The 16,769-nt window shown below is 41.2% G+C and overlaps 1 protein-coding gene across 2 annotated transcripts in view; it reads right to left on the bottom strand.

Annotated features, from left to right (window-relative positions):
• COG2 (component of oligomeric golgi complex 2) overlaps positions 1-14,554 on the bottom strand; it is a 51,218-nt gene extending 36,664 nt beyond the window's left edge. Inside the window, exon 1 of one of the 2 annotated variants that reach the window (XM_055234013.2) lies at positions 14,323-14,554. In XM_055234013.2, the coding sequence (XP_055089988.1) occupies positions 14,323-14,394 (72 nt within the window). In that variant the 5' untranslated portion in view covers positions 14,395-14,554. The remainder of the gene's footprint in view (positions 1-14,322) is intronic. The other variant, XM_055234014.2, reaches the window with a different exon arrangement.
• Positions 14,555-16,769: the final 2,215 nt, after the last annotated feature.

Here is a 16,769-nt window from a genome sequence, read left to right as displayed (position 1 = left end):
ATTAGACAGATCAACCAGACAGAAAATTAAGGATATTCAGGACTTGAACTCAGTTCTGGACCAACGGGACCTAATAGACATCTACAGAACTCTCCACCCCAAATCAACAGAATATACATTCTTCTCAGCACTGCATCGCAATTATTCTAAAATTGGCCACATAATTGGAAGTAAAACATTCCTCAGCAAATGCAAAAGAATGAAAATCATAACAAACAGACTCGCAAACCACAGTACAATCAAATTAGAACTCAGGATTAAGAAACTCACTCAAAACCGCACAACTACCTGGAAACTGAACAACCTGCTCCTGAATGACTACTGGGTAAATAATGAAATGAAGGCAGAAACAAAGATGTTCTTTGAAACCAATGAGAACGAAGACACAACGTACCAGAATCTCTGGGACACATGTAAAGCAGCATGTAGAGGGAACTTTATAGCACTAAATGCCCACAAGTGAAAGCAGGAAAGATCTAAAATTGACACCCTAATATCAAAATTAAGAGAACTGGAGAAGCAACAGCAAACAAATTCAAAAGCTAGCAGAAGACAAGAAATAACTAAGATCAGAGCAGAACTGAAGGAGGTAGAGACAGGAAAAACCCTTCAAAAAGTCAATGAACCAGTGAAACCAGGAGCTGGTTTTTTGAAAAGATCAACAAAATAGATAGACCTCTAGACAGACTAATAAAGAATAAAAGCGAGACGAATCAAATAGATGCAATAAAAAATGATAAAGGGATATCACCCCCGATCCCACAGAAATACAGACTACCATCAGAGAATACTATAAACACCTCTAGGCGAATGAACTAGAAAATCTAGAAGAACCAGATAAATTCCTGGACACATACACCCTCCTAAGGCTAAACCAGGAAGAAGTTGAATCCATGAATAGACCAATAACAAGTTCTGAAATTGAGGCAGCAATTAATAGCCTACCAACCAAAAAAAGTTCAGGACCAGACAGATTCACAGCTGAATTCTATCAAAGGTACAAAGAGGAGCTGGTACTATTCCTTCTGAAACTATTCCAAACAACAGAAAAAGAGGGAATCTTCCCTAACTCATTTTATGAGGCCAGCATCATCCTGATATGAAAACCTGGCAGAGACACAACAAAAAAAGAAAATTTCAGGCCAATATTTCTGATGAACATCAATGCAAAAATCCTCAATAAAATACTGGCAAACCAAATCCAGCAGCACATCAAAAAGCTTATCCACCACAATCAAGTTGGCTTCATCCCTGGAATGCAAGGCTGGTTCAACACATGCAAATCAATAAACATAATCCATCACATAAACAGAATTAATGACAAAAACCACAAGATTAGCTCAATAGATGCAGAAAAGGCCTTCGTCAAAATTCAACACCCCTTCATGCTAAAAACTCTCAATAAACTAAGTATCGATGGAACATATCTCAAAATAATGAGAGCTATTTATGACAAACCCACAGCCAATATCATACTGAATGGGCAAAAACTGGAAGCATTCCCTTTGAAAACTGGCACAAGACAAGGATGCCCTCTCTCACCACTTCTATTCAACATAGTATTGGATGTTCTGGCCAGGGCAATCGGGCAAGAGAAAGAAATAAAGGGTATTCAAATAGGAAGAGAGGAAGTCAAATTGTCTCTGTTTGCAGATGACATGATTGTATATTTGGAAAACCCCATAGTCTCAGCCCAAAATCTCCTTAAGCTGATAAGCAACTTCAGCAAAGTCTCAGGATACATAATCAATGTGCAAAAATCACAAGCATTCCTATACACCAATAACAGACCAACAGAGAACCAAATCATGAGTGAACTCCCATTCATAATTGCTACTAAGATAATGAAATACCTAGGAATACAACTTACAAGGGATGTGAAGGACCTCTTCAAGGAGAACTACAAACCGCTGCTCAAGGAAATAAGACAGGACACAAACAAATGGAAAAACATTCCATGGTCATGGACAAGAAGAATCAATATCGTGAAAATGGCCATACTGCCCAAAGTAATTTACAGATTCAATGCTATCCCCATCAAGCTACCACTGACTTTTTTCACAGAATTGGAAAAAACTTCTCAAAAAAGAGCCCGCATAACCAAGACAATCCTAAGCAAAAGGAACAAAGCTGGAAGCATCACACTACCTGACTTCAAACTATACTACAAGGCTACAGTAACCAAAACAGTATGGTACTGGTACAAAAACAGATATATAGACCACTGGGACAGAACAGAGGCCTCAGAAATAACACCACACATCTACAACCATCTGATTTTTGACAAACCTGACACAAACAATGGGGAAAAGATTCCCTATTTAATAAATGGTGTTGGGAAAACTGGCTAGCCATATGCAGAAAACTGAAACTGGACCCCTTGCTTATACCTTGTACAAAAATCAACTCAAGATGGATTAAAGACTTAAACGTAAGACCTAAAACCATAAAAATCCTATAAGAAAACCTAGGCAATACCATTCAGGACATAGGCATGGGCAGACTTCATGTCTGAAACACCAAAAGCAATGGCAACAAAAGCCAAAATTGACAAACGGAATCTAATTAAACTAAAGAGCATCTGCACAGCAAAAGAAACTATCATCAGAGTGAACAGGCAACCTACAGAATGGGAGAAAATTTTTGCAATCTGTCCATCTGACAAAGGGCTAATATCCAGAGTCTACAAAGAACTTAAACATACAAGAAAATTTAATCTCCAATACAAGAGTTGAGAGGAGACCTTTAAGAAGTGGTCATGAGGGCTTTGTCCTCATGAATGTATTCATGCTGTTACCATGCTAGTGGATTCATTTTTGAGAGGGGGTTATAAAAGTGAGTTCAGCCCTCTCTTGCTCTTGTATGCTCCTCCCATCCAACTTCTGCCACATGATGCCCTACACCCCACTTTGACACAGCAAGAAAGCCTCCACCAGATGTGGCCTCTTGATCTTGAACTTCCCAACCTCCAAAACTGTGAGCCACATAAACTTCTATAGTTTATAAATTATCCAGTCCCAAGTATTGTTTTAGCAGCACAAAATTAGACACGCACTAATATGGAGTGTCTCAGTGAATCTAAAGTCAAACTCTGGCTGGGCGCGGTGGCTCACACCTGTAATCCCAGCACTTTGGGAGGCCAAGGTGAGCGGATCACCTCAGGTTAGGAGTTTCGAGACCAGCCTGGCCAATATGGCGAAACCCTGTCTCTACTAAAAATACAAAAATTAGCCCAGCGTGGTGGCACGTGCCTGTAATCCCAGCTACTTGGGAGGCTGAGCCATGAGAATCGCTTGAGGCTTGAGACCTGGAGGCGGAGGTTGCAGTGAGCCAAGATGGTGCCACTGCACCCCTCCCTGGGCAACAGAGCAAGACTCTGTCTCCAAAAAAAAAAAACAAAAAACAAAAAACGAAAAATAAAGAAGTCAAATTCATTGAAACAAAAAGTAGAATGGTGGTTACTAGGTGCTGGAGAACGGGGATTGGGGCTGGGAGTAATGTCAAATGATATAAACTTTCAGTTATAAGATAAATAAATTTTGGAGTTCTAATGTATAGCATGATGACTACAGTTAATAATATACTGTATTCTTGAAATGTGCTAAGAGAGTAGATCTTAAGTGTTCTCACTATAAAAAGAGGGGGTTAACTATGTGAGGTGATGAATACATTACCTTGATTATGGTAATTATTTCACAATGTATACACATTATCAAATCATCACACTGTATATAATTTTTATTTGTCATACAATTTTTATTTGACAGTCATACCTAAATAAAGCTGGGGTGGGCAAACAGTATGACATCAAACCTAATTTTAAAATGAGCAAAAGATCTGAAAAAATGCTCAACATGAGTTATTATTAGGGAACTGCAAATTAAAACAAGACACTAATGAACAGAATGACTAAAATCCAAAACACAATACCAAATGCTTCTGAAGTTATGGAGCAGTAGGAACTCTCATTCATTCCTGGTAAGAATGCAAAATGGAAGTCACTTTGGAAGACAGCTCGGCAGTTTCTTACAAAACTAAACAGTCTTGCCAATTGTGCTCCGTATTTAGCCAAATGGGTTGAAAATGTATGTCCATACAAAAATCTCCATGTGAATGTTTATAGCAGCCTTATTCTAACTGCCAAAACTTGGAAGCAAATATGATTTCTTTCAATAAGTAAACAGATGAACAAACTGTGGTATATCCATACACGGAACATTACTCAGCAATAAAAAGAGATGAGCTATATCAAGCCACAAAGACATGGAGGAATCTTAAATGTATATTTCTAAGTGAAAGAAGTCAATCTGAAAAGGCTATATATACTGTATGATTCCTACTACATATCAGGAAATGGCAAAACTACGGAGACTAAAGAGATCAGTAGTTGCCTGGGGTTAGGGATGGGAGGGTGCTGGGGGTGCTGAAGGTGCTGGGAGAGGGGGAAGAATGGACAGGCAGAGCACAAGGGATTTGTAAAGCAGTGAAACTGTTCTGTATGATACTGTAATAGTGGATACATGACACTATGTATTTATTAAAACCCATCGAATGTAGAACACAAAGAATGAACTCTAATAAAAACTATGGCACTTCAGTTAAAAATAATGCCTCAATATTGGTTCATCAATTGTAACAAAGGTACTATACTAATGCAAGATGTTACTAGGAGAAACTGTGAAGGGGGAGGCAGGAGGGGATGATGGGACCTCTGTGCTTTCTGCTCAGTTCTTCTATAAAGCTAAAACTGCTCCAAAAAATAGTCTATTAATTAAAAAATACTAAGGTAGATAAACTTTTTTTTCCTGAATGGAATAGTACCCACTTTTTGAAAATAAGCTATTTTAGTTAAAAAGCAATATTTTTAAAAGTAGACTTTTTTCTTGTTAAAATATATATGCCTGTGTCTGAAAAGCTGGAAGAAGTCAAGAATTATGGTCTGTAAGTCCAGAAATTAAAAGAAAAATCATTTCTCTTTATACTCAGAGATATTTCTGACTTAAACCCAGGTAAAGTACAAATGCCCCAAACAGCTAGAACTTGACTAACAAATCAAATACAGGATAATAATACAGCAAAACAAACCAGCTGTGGAAAACTTAAGAACCATTAACTAGAATAGCAGTGACAATCAAATTTAAAACCAAATAAAGTCTAGAAGTTTAGCTGCTCTAATAACTAGTTGCACCCAAGGATGGCAAACAATGACTAACACAAGAGAACTAGGGAAGTAATCATTTACGGCTTGCCTGAGACCCAAATATCAATATCCTTAACACTGAGAAAATTTCATAGAACTTTTAACGGAAGAGCAAAATTCTCCAAGCTGTCCCATGCTGAACGCCAAAAAGTAAAATGTTCCCCAAATATGGAAAACTATCAAATCATTGGCTACTGCAGCGGTGACAGAACCCAAATCCCCCAGACATCATCATTCTGTATTCATAATGATGGGAGGTACTACTAAGAGGCAACACCAAGCTGAAGACGTGATCTCTGCACTCAAAACATGTTCAGTCTCATTGAGATAAATACCAATACAAAATATTATGTGCTAAACTGTGGACAAAATAAACTACAGGTTGAAAGTCATAAAAGATTAGTATGAGCTCCTGTATGTCTGTGTGTTTCAAACCATTCTTTAAGACAAAGGGCCAACAGATAAGAATAAATGCCCCTGCATATTCGATAAATATTAAATATTCACTACGGGCAGAAAAATGAAACTGGACCCCTATTTCTCACCATATATAAAAATTAAATCAAGATGGATTAAAAACTTAAACGTAAGACCTGAAACTATAAAAATCCTAGAAGAAAACCTAGCAAAAATTCTTCTGGACATTGGCCTAGGCAAAGGATTTATGACTAAGACCTCAAAGCAGATGCAACAAAAACAAAAATAGACAAATGAGACTTCGTTAAACTAAAAAGCTCTGCAGAGCAAAAGAAATAACAGAGTAAACAGGCAATCTACAGAATGGGAGAAAACATTTGGAAATTATACATGCAACAGAAAACTAATATCTACAGTCTACAAGGAACTTAAATCAACAAGAAAAAAAACAAATAACTCCATTAAAAAGTGGGCAAAGGACATGAACAGACATTTCTCAAAAGACGACATACAAGCATCCAACAAACATATGAAAAAATGTCCAACGTAACTAATCATCAGAGAAATGCAAATTAAAATCACAATGAGATACCATCTAACAACAATCAGAACAGCTTTTATTAAAAAGTCAAAAAACAACACTGGATGTGAGAAAAAGGAATGCTTATACACTGTTGGTGAGAATGTAAATTAGTACAGGTTCTATGGAAAACAGTATGGATATTTCTCAAAGAACTAAAAATAGAACTATCATTTGACCTAGTAATCCTACTAGGGAATATCTACCCAAAGGAAATCATTATATAAAAAAAGACGCCCGCACTCCTATGTCTATTGAAGCCCGATTCACAATAGCAAAGTCATGGAATCAACGTAAGTGTCTATCAACAGAGGACTGAATAAAGAAAATATGGTACATATACACCATAGAATACTATGCAGCCATAACAAGATGAAATCATGTCTTTTGCAGCAACATGGATGGAGCTGGAGGTCATTATCCTAAATGAACTAACTCAGAAACACAAAGTCAAACACCACATAATCTCCCTTCTAAGTGGAACATAAATGATAGGTACATGTGGACATAAAGATGGAATTAATAGACACTGGGGACTCAAAACGGGAAGAGATAGAGGAAGATGAGGGCTGAAAAATTACCTACTGGGTACAACATTCACTACCTGGGTGATGAGTACACTAGAAGCACAAACCTCAACATTACACACTATAACCACGTAACAAACCTGCATATGTACCTCCTGAATCTAAAATAAAATAAATAAGTAACAAAAGTAAAACCCAATAAATACATAAATATTCACAGTGTGACTCAGGCACTGCTGTAATTACAGGGGGGCACAGCAATGAAAAGCAAAGACAACATTCCTGTTCTCAAGGAGCATATATTCTAATGGGGAAATGAGAAAATAAACATATAAGCAAACATTATGAATAGTGGTAAGTGCTACAAAGAAAATAAAATGGAACCCTATGAAAGTGAGTGATGAAAAGGGGATAGAAGACCCTTACAAAGCAGAATCTGAGCTGAGATCTGAATGTCATGAAGGCACCAGCCATGGGAAAGACTGTGGGAAGGGAACTCTTCCTCACAACAGCAAGCTATGGGCAAAAACGTCTCTGGAGCTCTTCCCTCCAGCCCCTGCCCTCAAACCTAGTGCTGTCCCCAGTGCAGGGTGGCTCCACTGACACATGACCCAGTTAGTCTGGAACTTGTGTCTTCCAAGGCTCATTCTAAACCTTTATTTGGTTACCAAATTACTGAAGCTTGAGAAATTAAAAATGTATGCTCAAGTGCTTTCCAGCATCTATGGACAGATGATCTTAGAAGTTTTATGAAATAGCAGCACTTAAGTTCTAAATAACTTATGTTTAAATGGATTAATCGATTTTATGTCTAAATCCTCTGTTCAATACTGTACCTGTGTGTGACGTATTTATGAGAAGGCAAAGAAAACCTACAACCTGTCACTTCCATTTAACAAATATTTGTGCTCTGTCCTAGCTGATTTCTTCTGTTTCTCTCTCCTTTTTACCCCAATTTAACACTAATGATAATCTATGTGGCCTTTTAGCTTACTTTCTCACTTAATTTCCTGAGCTCTCAAGCAGAATGATCTCATTCTGAAGTGCTCACTGCTGTGGGTGTATTAGGGACACCTGAGGAAGCCCAAGCCCCATTTTGTGATTAATTTGTTTAGTTAAACCTTCAAAGAAATTTGATGTTAAATGCTATACGACTAAACAACAAAGATCTATTTACATGATGCTTATCTAACTTTGAACAAAGAAATATCCCAAGTAATAAAAACTCAAGGGACCATGAGTTCAACATTTTATTCAAGTAATACATTTTATAATATTCCAAGAAGTGACTTGGAAAATCAAAAGCCAGAACTGCTCAAAAAACTTTTTTTTTTTTTTTTTTTTTTTGCGTACCAAAGAACTTCTTTTTACCAAAGGCCAACTGAATAAACTGTGTATGTCCAATGGTACTGATCTCATACCATCAAGAAAAGTGTTTCACATTAGGAAATCGCTCCACATGTGGGTAATTAGAAAATTCTGTGACAATCAGTCTCAAATATATTCTTTATTTCTGTTGCAAACTGAAGCCAAAGAGAACTCAAGCTTTTCATGAAGACTGAAAATGAACTATCGCAAGGACAAAAAACCAAACACCGCATGTTCTCACTCATAGGTGGGAATTGAACAATGAGAACTCATGGACACAGGAAGGGGAACATCACGCTCCGGGGACTGTTGTGGGGTGGGGGGAGGGGGGAGGGACAGCATTAGAAGATACACCTAATGCTAAATGACGAGTTAATGGGTGCAGGAAATCAACATGGCACATGGATACATATGTAACAAACCTGCACATTGTGCACATGTACCCTAAAACCCTAAAGTATAATAAAAAAAAAAAAAAAAAAAAGATACAAACCAACAGAAAAAGAAAAAAAAAAAAAAAGAAAAAAAAAAAGAAAATGAAACCATGAACCTGTAAGGTCAGCATTTTAGTTGCGGTGAAATGATGCACATGCTGTGCCGGGCACTCAGCAACACTGGGCTGTGCTGCTTTCACACTTACATCCGCTTTCCTGTATCTCATCTACAGGCTAAGAGTCCAGATCACTAGATGGGTTACAATTTGTTTTAAATACGTGATGGCCCTCAATCTTGTCCCTACTGATAAAATGAATGTGCTTTAGCATAGGGGACTATGTGACATTTTTGGACTGTTCTCAGTATTCAAAATCACACATTCCAAAGATCCTACCATCTAGAAAGGAAAGCACGACACAATTATTTTTCCAGTACTGAAGCCTGGGAGTCACGAGATAAGGGCCCTGGGTTGCCCCAGTTAGCTGTGTGACTCTGGGGGGAAGTCACAACACCTCTGGACCTCAGTTTCTTTATCTGCAAAGTGGAAGAATCTGCTACAGTTGTCCCTCTGTATCCAAGCACTCCACACCCTCTAATTCAAGCAGCCATTAATTGAAAAGATTCTTTAAAAAAATAATTAAAAAATAAAAAGTAATGCAAATAAAAATACAGTATAACAACAATTTACAATGTATTGGGTAGTATAAGTAATCTAGAGGTGATTTAAAGTATTCCAGAGGATGTAAGTAGGTTATATGCAAATACTACACCATTTACAAGAGGGTCTTGGGCATTTGCAGATTTTGCTATCTGTGAAGGGGTGGGAGGTGTCCTGGAATCAATCCTCTGCAGATACTGAGGGGCAACTGTAAGTTTCTTTATTCGCAGAAACATAAAATGACAAGAGCCAGAAACACTGCAAAGAGTATCGAGATAAGCATCACCCCATGACACAAATGAGGAAACTGAAGCCCAGAGGCCAGTGATTTGCATAAAATCACACGAGTGGTCAGTAGAGCTGAAACTGGGGCCCACATCTCCAGGTCACTGCTATTCAATCAGCCAGGCATTATTCTCTTGGACACACCTCCTGTTTCAATATTCCCTATTCACACACTTAGAATACAGAGGAGCCTCAGAACGACAGTAAGGGGTCCCCTTATCTGAGGGAGATACATTCCAAGACCCCGGTCAATGGTCAATGCCTGAAACCACAGATAGTACCCAACTCTATATATGCTATGTTTTTTCAATCTGATAACCAAGATAGCTACTAATCAATAGAAACTGTCCATCAATGCAATAAGCTACTCTGGAATACTTCCAAATGCTCTGGAAAATGCTTTCTCATGTTTTCATGGTGTACACAGGTGGCAGTCTGATTACATACAAGCACTTGTTACCTGCAAGCACCGAGATGCGTTTTGAAAAGGGCACCCTGCCTGTGATGTAGAACATGGACTAGAAAAAGGCAAGAATGGATGCCAGGGGACTATAGTAAGAAGCCACTAGATTATAATGGCCAGAGATAACGATGAGTCAGAAAGTGGGAAAAGAGGAGATGGACAGAAGTAGACAAATTTCAGAGATATTTGGGAAGTGAAATCCTAAGGCTTAGTAACAGATTGGATTTGAAGAATGTGAAGGCAGAGAGGTGTTATCAAGGATGACTCCTGGTTTTCTGACTCACAACCAGATGGATGGACTACCTCAAGTCTAGTATTACCTGAGATAGGTAATACCAGAAGAGAGCTAGGTTTGAGAGGAGGTTGGTTTTTTTCATCTTCCCCCCACAAATTCAGTTTTAAATATGCTGAGTTTGAGGTGCCAGAGAGATAGCCAAGAAGAGATGTCAAGGCGCTGTGCACATGAGGCTGCAGATCGGAAGACATTTGGGCCAGAAGTATGAACCTTTCACCTGTCTACACGTGGTCATTGAAGCTGCATGAAGTGGGTCACCTGGGAAAAGTGCACAGCATGTGAAAAGGAACAGACACGTGGCTGAGTCCATAACCCACCAATTAATGGCTATGAGGAGAATGATTATGCAAAAGGGACAAGGAGACCAGAGAGGCCAAAAGATAACCAGAAGGCGCCAGGTTTCAGAAAGCAAATGAAGGGAGCATTTGATCTACTGAGGTCAGGTAGGAGGCAGAAAAGGTCTGGTGGATCGACTTCCATCTAGTTAACTTTGGTGAGAAGTCTTTAGTGGAATGATGGGGCCAGAAGCCAGAATGAAGTGAATTTAAGAGTGAAGGGAGAGAAAGTAAAGACAACCGTTGAGCATTTGGCTGTGAGATGGAAGAAAGCGATGGGCTTTAACTGGAGGTTGGAGGGTCCAGTAGAAGAAACTAAAATAGGAGTGTGTCTGAAAGCCAATGGGAAGGAGTGTGGAGAGGGTGGGAATAACAGGGTCCTGAGAAGGGAGAGGGCACTGGATCCAGGCATGGGAGGCAGACCTCAGGAGGAAGGAAAGACCCCTACACCAGGGTCCCCAACTACCTGTGGGGAACTGGGTGGCACAGCAGGAGGAGCGCAGCCTGTACTCACAGCCACTGTGTATCGGCGCTCTGCCTCCTGTCAGATGAGTGGTGGCACTAGATTCTCATAGGAGCATGGACCCTACTGTGAACTGCACATGCGAGGGGTCTAGGTTAGGCACTCCTTATGAAAACCTAATGCCGAATGATCTGTCACTGTCTCCCATCACCCCCAGATGGGACTGTCTAGTTGCATGAAAACAAGCTCAGAGCTCCCACTGATTCTACATTATGGTGAGTTGTATAATTATTTCATTATGTATTACAATGTAATAATTATAGAAATAAAGTGTACAATAAACGTAATGCACTTGAATCATCCCAAAACCATCCCATGCACTCCTGGTCCATGGAAAAATTGTCTTCCAAAAGTGTCAAAAAGGTTGGGGACCACTGCCTTACACAACAGGTTAATGACGGGAGTGAGAACAGGTACAAATGCAAGAATGAGGTTGTTGTCAGCAAGATGAAGGAGCTACCGCTTGATGGCCTCTATTTTTTCTGTAAAACAGATGAAGTCATACGTGAGACAGAAGGATGTGATTTCCACAGCACACCTAGGTAAGTGGGTTTAAGTTATCCCTGTTAGCCTACCACCTCTCTCCTACTACCAGTATCTTACATCCTAATTCATCTACTGATCGTCAACCCTCTGTAACAGTGTTTGTACTTTTTCTTTTCTTTTTTCTTTTCTTTTTGACAGGGTCTCGTTCTGTTGCCCAGGCTGAAGTGCAGTGCTGCAATCCTGGCTCACTGCAGCCTTGACCTCCACAGGCTCAGGTAATCCTCCCACCTCAGCCTCCCAAGTAGCTGGGACTACAGGTATGTGCCACCACACCTGGCTAATTTTTTAATATTTTGTAGAAATGCATTCTCACTATGTTGCTCAGTGTGTATATTTTATTAAGCTGACAAAGTCAACAGTATCATGCCACCACCACCTTTGACCCCTCAAGTGATTCGTTCATCTGCCACTCCTGCTTTTTGATCATTTACATAATATTTTTCACAAACTATCCCCTCCTGTATTTCTCAGATCTCATAAAAACCACTGAAATAACTTTTTAAGTAGCCTCCCGTCACCAGTCAGTTCCAATTGCAACATACATGATCATGTCATTTCCTGCTTTTAACCTGACTATAACTCCACAATGAATACTGCATCAAGTGCAAATCCGTCAGTACAGTATACAAGGCCCACTGCAATTTGCACATAGCAGGTGATGATGGAATGCCCACTGACTGAACAATTGCTACCACTGCACTAGCATGCCCTCATGATCTATGGCCACCTAAACAGTTTCCCATCAATACCAGAAGAGAGGTAATACCAGAAGAGAGTGGATTTCAAGCAACCTCAAATCTGGATTTTCAAGCAATCTCAAATCTCCCAATGCAAATGTCATATCGCAATCTTCTCACACGCACAAAACCTATCCAACTACAAAATGTGTTGAATGAGACACAAACATAGAAATATAGTCTGGACGACAAGTGTTCCAACCATCCTTTCTGCCATGGAAGTGCAACTTATATATAGTTTTATATGTTTAAGGAAACACAAATTTGCAAATAACTTTTATCTCCAAGCTCCACCTAAAAAATCAACAACATTTTACACAGAACAGCTGTTCTATGTATTTTCTTCTATGTATGTTGTCGCTTTTATAAGCACTACAAAATGTACGGCATATTCACAGAGCCACGAAATATGCAATTGCTGGCATTCTAGCCACCCCCCCAGTTTGCACTCTAAGTTCTATTTTAGAACTTATATTTCTGTGATTTCACTTCCTGAGGCTGCATTTACCAAAGGCATTTTGTCAACTCAGAGTGGGAAAGGTGGTGGGGCTAGTGAGTCAGAGAAGATGCCGGTGTTGAGCCTTAAGAAGTCAAGAGATGGACAAGTTGAGATTATCCTGTACTCCAAGATTCTTGACGTCAACAAGGCCCCTGATCTCTGTGTGTGGCCTTTCCTCTTCCAGGGCACCTCTCCCCAACATGTACCCTTAGCTGTTTCTTTCTACCCTCATTTCAGGGTAGTTCTTAGCCAGTAGGCAAAACAAAGGGTTTTTGGATCAATGAGTTGATTCTGTACATTCTTTCAGGCATCCTAATGAAGTTACACCTTTTAGTACAGAGTGGTCTAATAGGAATATCACTTACAAGAATAAGGTACATCATTCATGGGTATATGTAAGTCCTACATATGAAAAATGATACGGTCACACTGGAGAAGATACAGATATACTTTTTTTTAAAAAAAACAGAGCTTTGGAGATGTAATCTGAATGCAAATATTATCAAAAAGAGACAGGCTAATTAATCTAGAAAAATAGAAAACAGAAGTCACCAAGAAAGGCAGAGTAAGATTTCAACTCACTTGCTCAAAATTGTAGGTGTCTACTAACAAGCTAAAACTTTTCGCTTTTTAACACAGAAAGCAGCTACTAAACGGTGTCAAAAATCCTAGCCCTCAGGAAATTAAATATAAACATTTTTTGAATGGTTTAAGTGCAGACCCAGAGGAATATACCAAATAGGAGCAAAGCTCGTCCTAGCTCTCACTCAAAGCCTGGCCATTTTCAAGGCTGTGCCTGATGAACTTTATCATCAGTGAAGTGTTTTCAGTTTATATTTCTTTTCTCTAAGTTTATGACCTACAACTATACCAACTTCTTTAAATGCATCATGTAAAAAGAAGTAGAGCAACTTCTTTAAATAGTGGTTTGTTTTGCCGTACTGCAGTAGCCAGTAAGAATGCTCTAAGCTTCTAAATATCCCATTCCGGAAGCTTTAGCTGAATGTTAAGCAAAACTTCAGATTAAGTTCTTTTTCTTTCCGACCCGAGTCCCTAGGAAAGTAGGTGGGCTCAGAGATTTATTCAACACACACTTAATGAGCTCCAAGGCCCCGCTCAACGAGCTTCTTTCAGACAAGGGGACTGGCAATCTGACTGCACTGCATGGTAACAGGAACGGGTAACAGCGGCTTTGACATTCAGCTCAAAACCACTTGCCCAGAACTTTCAGGCCTTTTCATGTAACATGCACTATTTTACAGAAGTGCTTTCTCCAGGCTGCACCCGCCAAACCTGACGCCAAAAGAGTCATTGCGAAGTGCAGCGAGGACTCGGCGGAGGACCTGACACTGAGCGTGCGCGGGCAAGAGCAGCAGACCGAAGAGAGGGCCCCAGAGGGCACAGGGCAGAGGCACCCCCATGGCCCGGCTCCGGGGAGCGGACGCCGCGCGCACCTTCATGAACTCGTCTTTGTCGAAGCAGAGCGTGTCCGGCCCCTTCGGTAGGTTCATCCTACTTTTCTCCATCCCGCCGGCCACCGCCTCTCAGTGCCAAGATCCAAGCGAGAAAACGCAGGAGGCTGCGGAGACGGACTCGGCGGCCGCGGCCACGGGCACCGCCAGTTTCCAAGGCACGGGGGGTCCGCTTCCGCCAACATGGCAGCGCCCGCGCCGCGGCCAATGAACGACGGCACCGCAAGCCGGCCTGCGCCTGGCTCTGGCCAAGAGGGGCGCGGGGGCCGCCGCTGCTGCACGGGCAGGCCGTGCTGCCCTCATGCGGCGGAGGGCGGTACTGCATCCTCGTGCGGGCTCCTGCGAGGCTGCCCACCTCCCTAGGAGGCGTGGCTGAGCTGCAGGGGTGGGTCAAAAGGGGTGAGCGGGTCTCCCTCCCACCCCACCGTTTCTACTGGGAAAAATTGGCCTGCAGGGCTTTTCCAGTGCCTTCTCCCCTGAGACTGCTCTACTTCGTTATGCATGGCCAGAAGTTGGCCCTTTGGTTCTCAGGCCCGTTTTCCAGGTTGGACGTATCACTGTGGTCGCATTCTTCACCTTCCTGTGCGCGGTCACTGCTGCTGGTACGCGCTGACGCCTCTATGGAGACCCCTGCCCTTAGCCTCTGCACCCACAGAGAAGTGTAGCGTCTCCTCTACTGGGCTCCGTTACTGGGAACTCATAAGGGAGAAGGTGGTCAGCTAGGCGGCTTTGGGTCCTCTGAGTAGCTCCCTGCTCAACCTCGGGCTCCGTTCCAGGTGGGCAGCCTCTGAGCGCAACTTTGGGTCTTCAAGGTGCTTAAAGGAGTACCTCGCTATCTGATTAAACACAGCAGACAAATACATGTGCATGCATATTTATTTTTAATTTCAACCAGGAATGGACAAATTTTTGTGTTGTGGCCAGTACTGGTGCAACCAAACCATTTTCTCAGACTGTCTTCCTCCTCCTCCCCCCACCCACCCCAATTTTATTCTGAGACGTTCTTCCTTTTTCTCCTCCCTTGCTTTTTTCTCCTCTCGTCCCTTCCGCTAGCTGTAAATACCGTGGTCAAATGATGATGATTCATTTTTCTTCTTTTCTCCTTGACATTCGGATGATTCAAACCGTAAACCTCACTTCACACTCTTCATTCTGCAGACCTTTCCTTCCTGCTTCTATTGAGGAATCTAGGCCTCTCCTCCCAATTTTTCTCCTTGGAGATAAGATTAACGCCATGATGGCCTGTAAAAAGGAATGGGACAGCAGAGGGTAAGACCTCACCATGAGACTTTGTATTTCAAGTATCTCAAGTAGAAAACTGGTCACTTAAAAAAAAAAAAATGTGGGCATAGAATCCAAAACGCTCTACTCCCTAGCACTGGACCTAGCAGGCCCTGTTGAAGAGCCTATTTCCTGCCAGTGTCTACAGAACAGATGAACAAGATGAGAGCTGGAAGCTAGCTGGAGGATCAAAATATTCTGCCAGAGGAGCGATCGGGAAAAGTGCATCCTAAGTCCCTGTTATGTTTGTTTTGCTAGAGGAAATGAAAACTTCATTTTCTGTTTAATTTTTTGTTTTCTCTTGTTATGAAAATTTTCAAATACACAGAAGTCTGGAGAGCGCAAGAACCCCACCCTATGTACTTAGCACCTCGCTTCAACCATCTCAACCTGTCTCCTCTGCCCCTCCCCATCCACCGCATCAAGATCTTCCTTTTTTGTTGTTATATATATATATATATATATATATATATATATATTTCTTTTTTTTTGAGATGGAGTTTCGCTCTTGTTACACATGCTGGAGTGCAATGGCATGATCTCTGCTTACCGCAACCTCCACCTCCCAGGTTCAAGCAATTCTCCTGCCTCAGCCTCCCGAGTAGCTGGCATTACAGGCATGTGCCACCATGCCTGGCTAATTTTGTATTTTTAGTAGAGATGGGGTTTCTCCCTGTTGGTCAGGCTGGTCTCGAACTCCCTACCTCAGATGATCCACCCGCCTGAGCCTCCCAAAGTGCTAGGTTTACAGGCATGAGCCACTGAGTCCAGCCCTTTTGTTGGAATATGTTTTAAAGCAAATTCCAAACACCATATCATTTCCTATCTCCTAATACCTCAGTTTACACATCAAAAGAAGAAAAAAAAACCCTGACATTTTGTAACACCTAGCAAAACCAACAATTCTAATAACCAGTCTATAGTGGCTCTGAAAGGTGGGCCTTTATCCCAAGGTCACACTGTTAATAAGTGGCAAGTTGCAAACCCAGGCAGCCTGGCTTCAAAGCCCCGTACCAAGGCACGGGAGAGGATGCTGGACAGATGAAACAAAGATGTCTGCAACCCTGCCTTCTCTTTCGAGGCTCTGCAGGAAGTCTAGGTAAGCTGGAACTTGAACTCTTTCTTTCTTCACTGTAATTCCCTTCCGA

Source organism: Symphalangus syndactylus, chromosome 19 (assembly GCF_028878055.3).
Source record: "Symphalangus syndactylus isolate Jambi chromosome 19, NHGRI_mSymSyn1-v2.1_pri, whole genome shotgun sequence".
NCBI lineage: Eukaryota > Metazoa > Chordata > Mammalia > Primates > Hylobatidae > Symphalangus > Symphalangus syndactylus.
The sequence above is the reverse complement of the archived record's forward strand: the minus strand, read 5'-3'. Positions and strand labels throughout refer to the sequence as shown.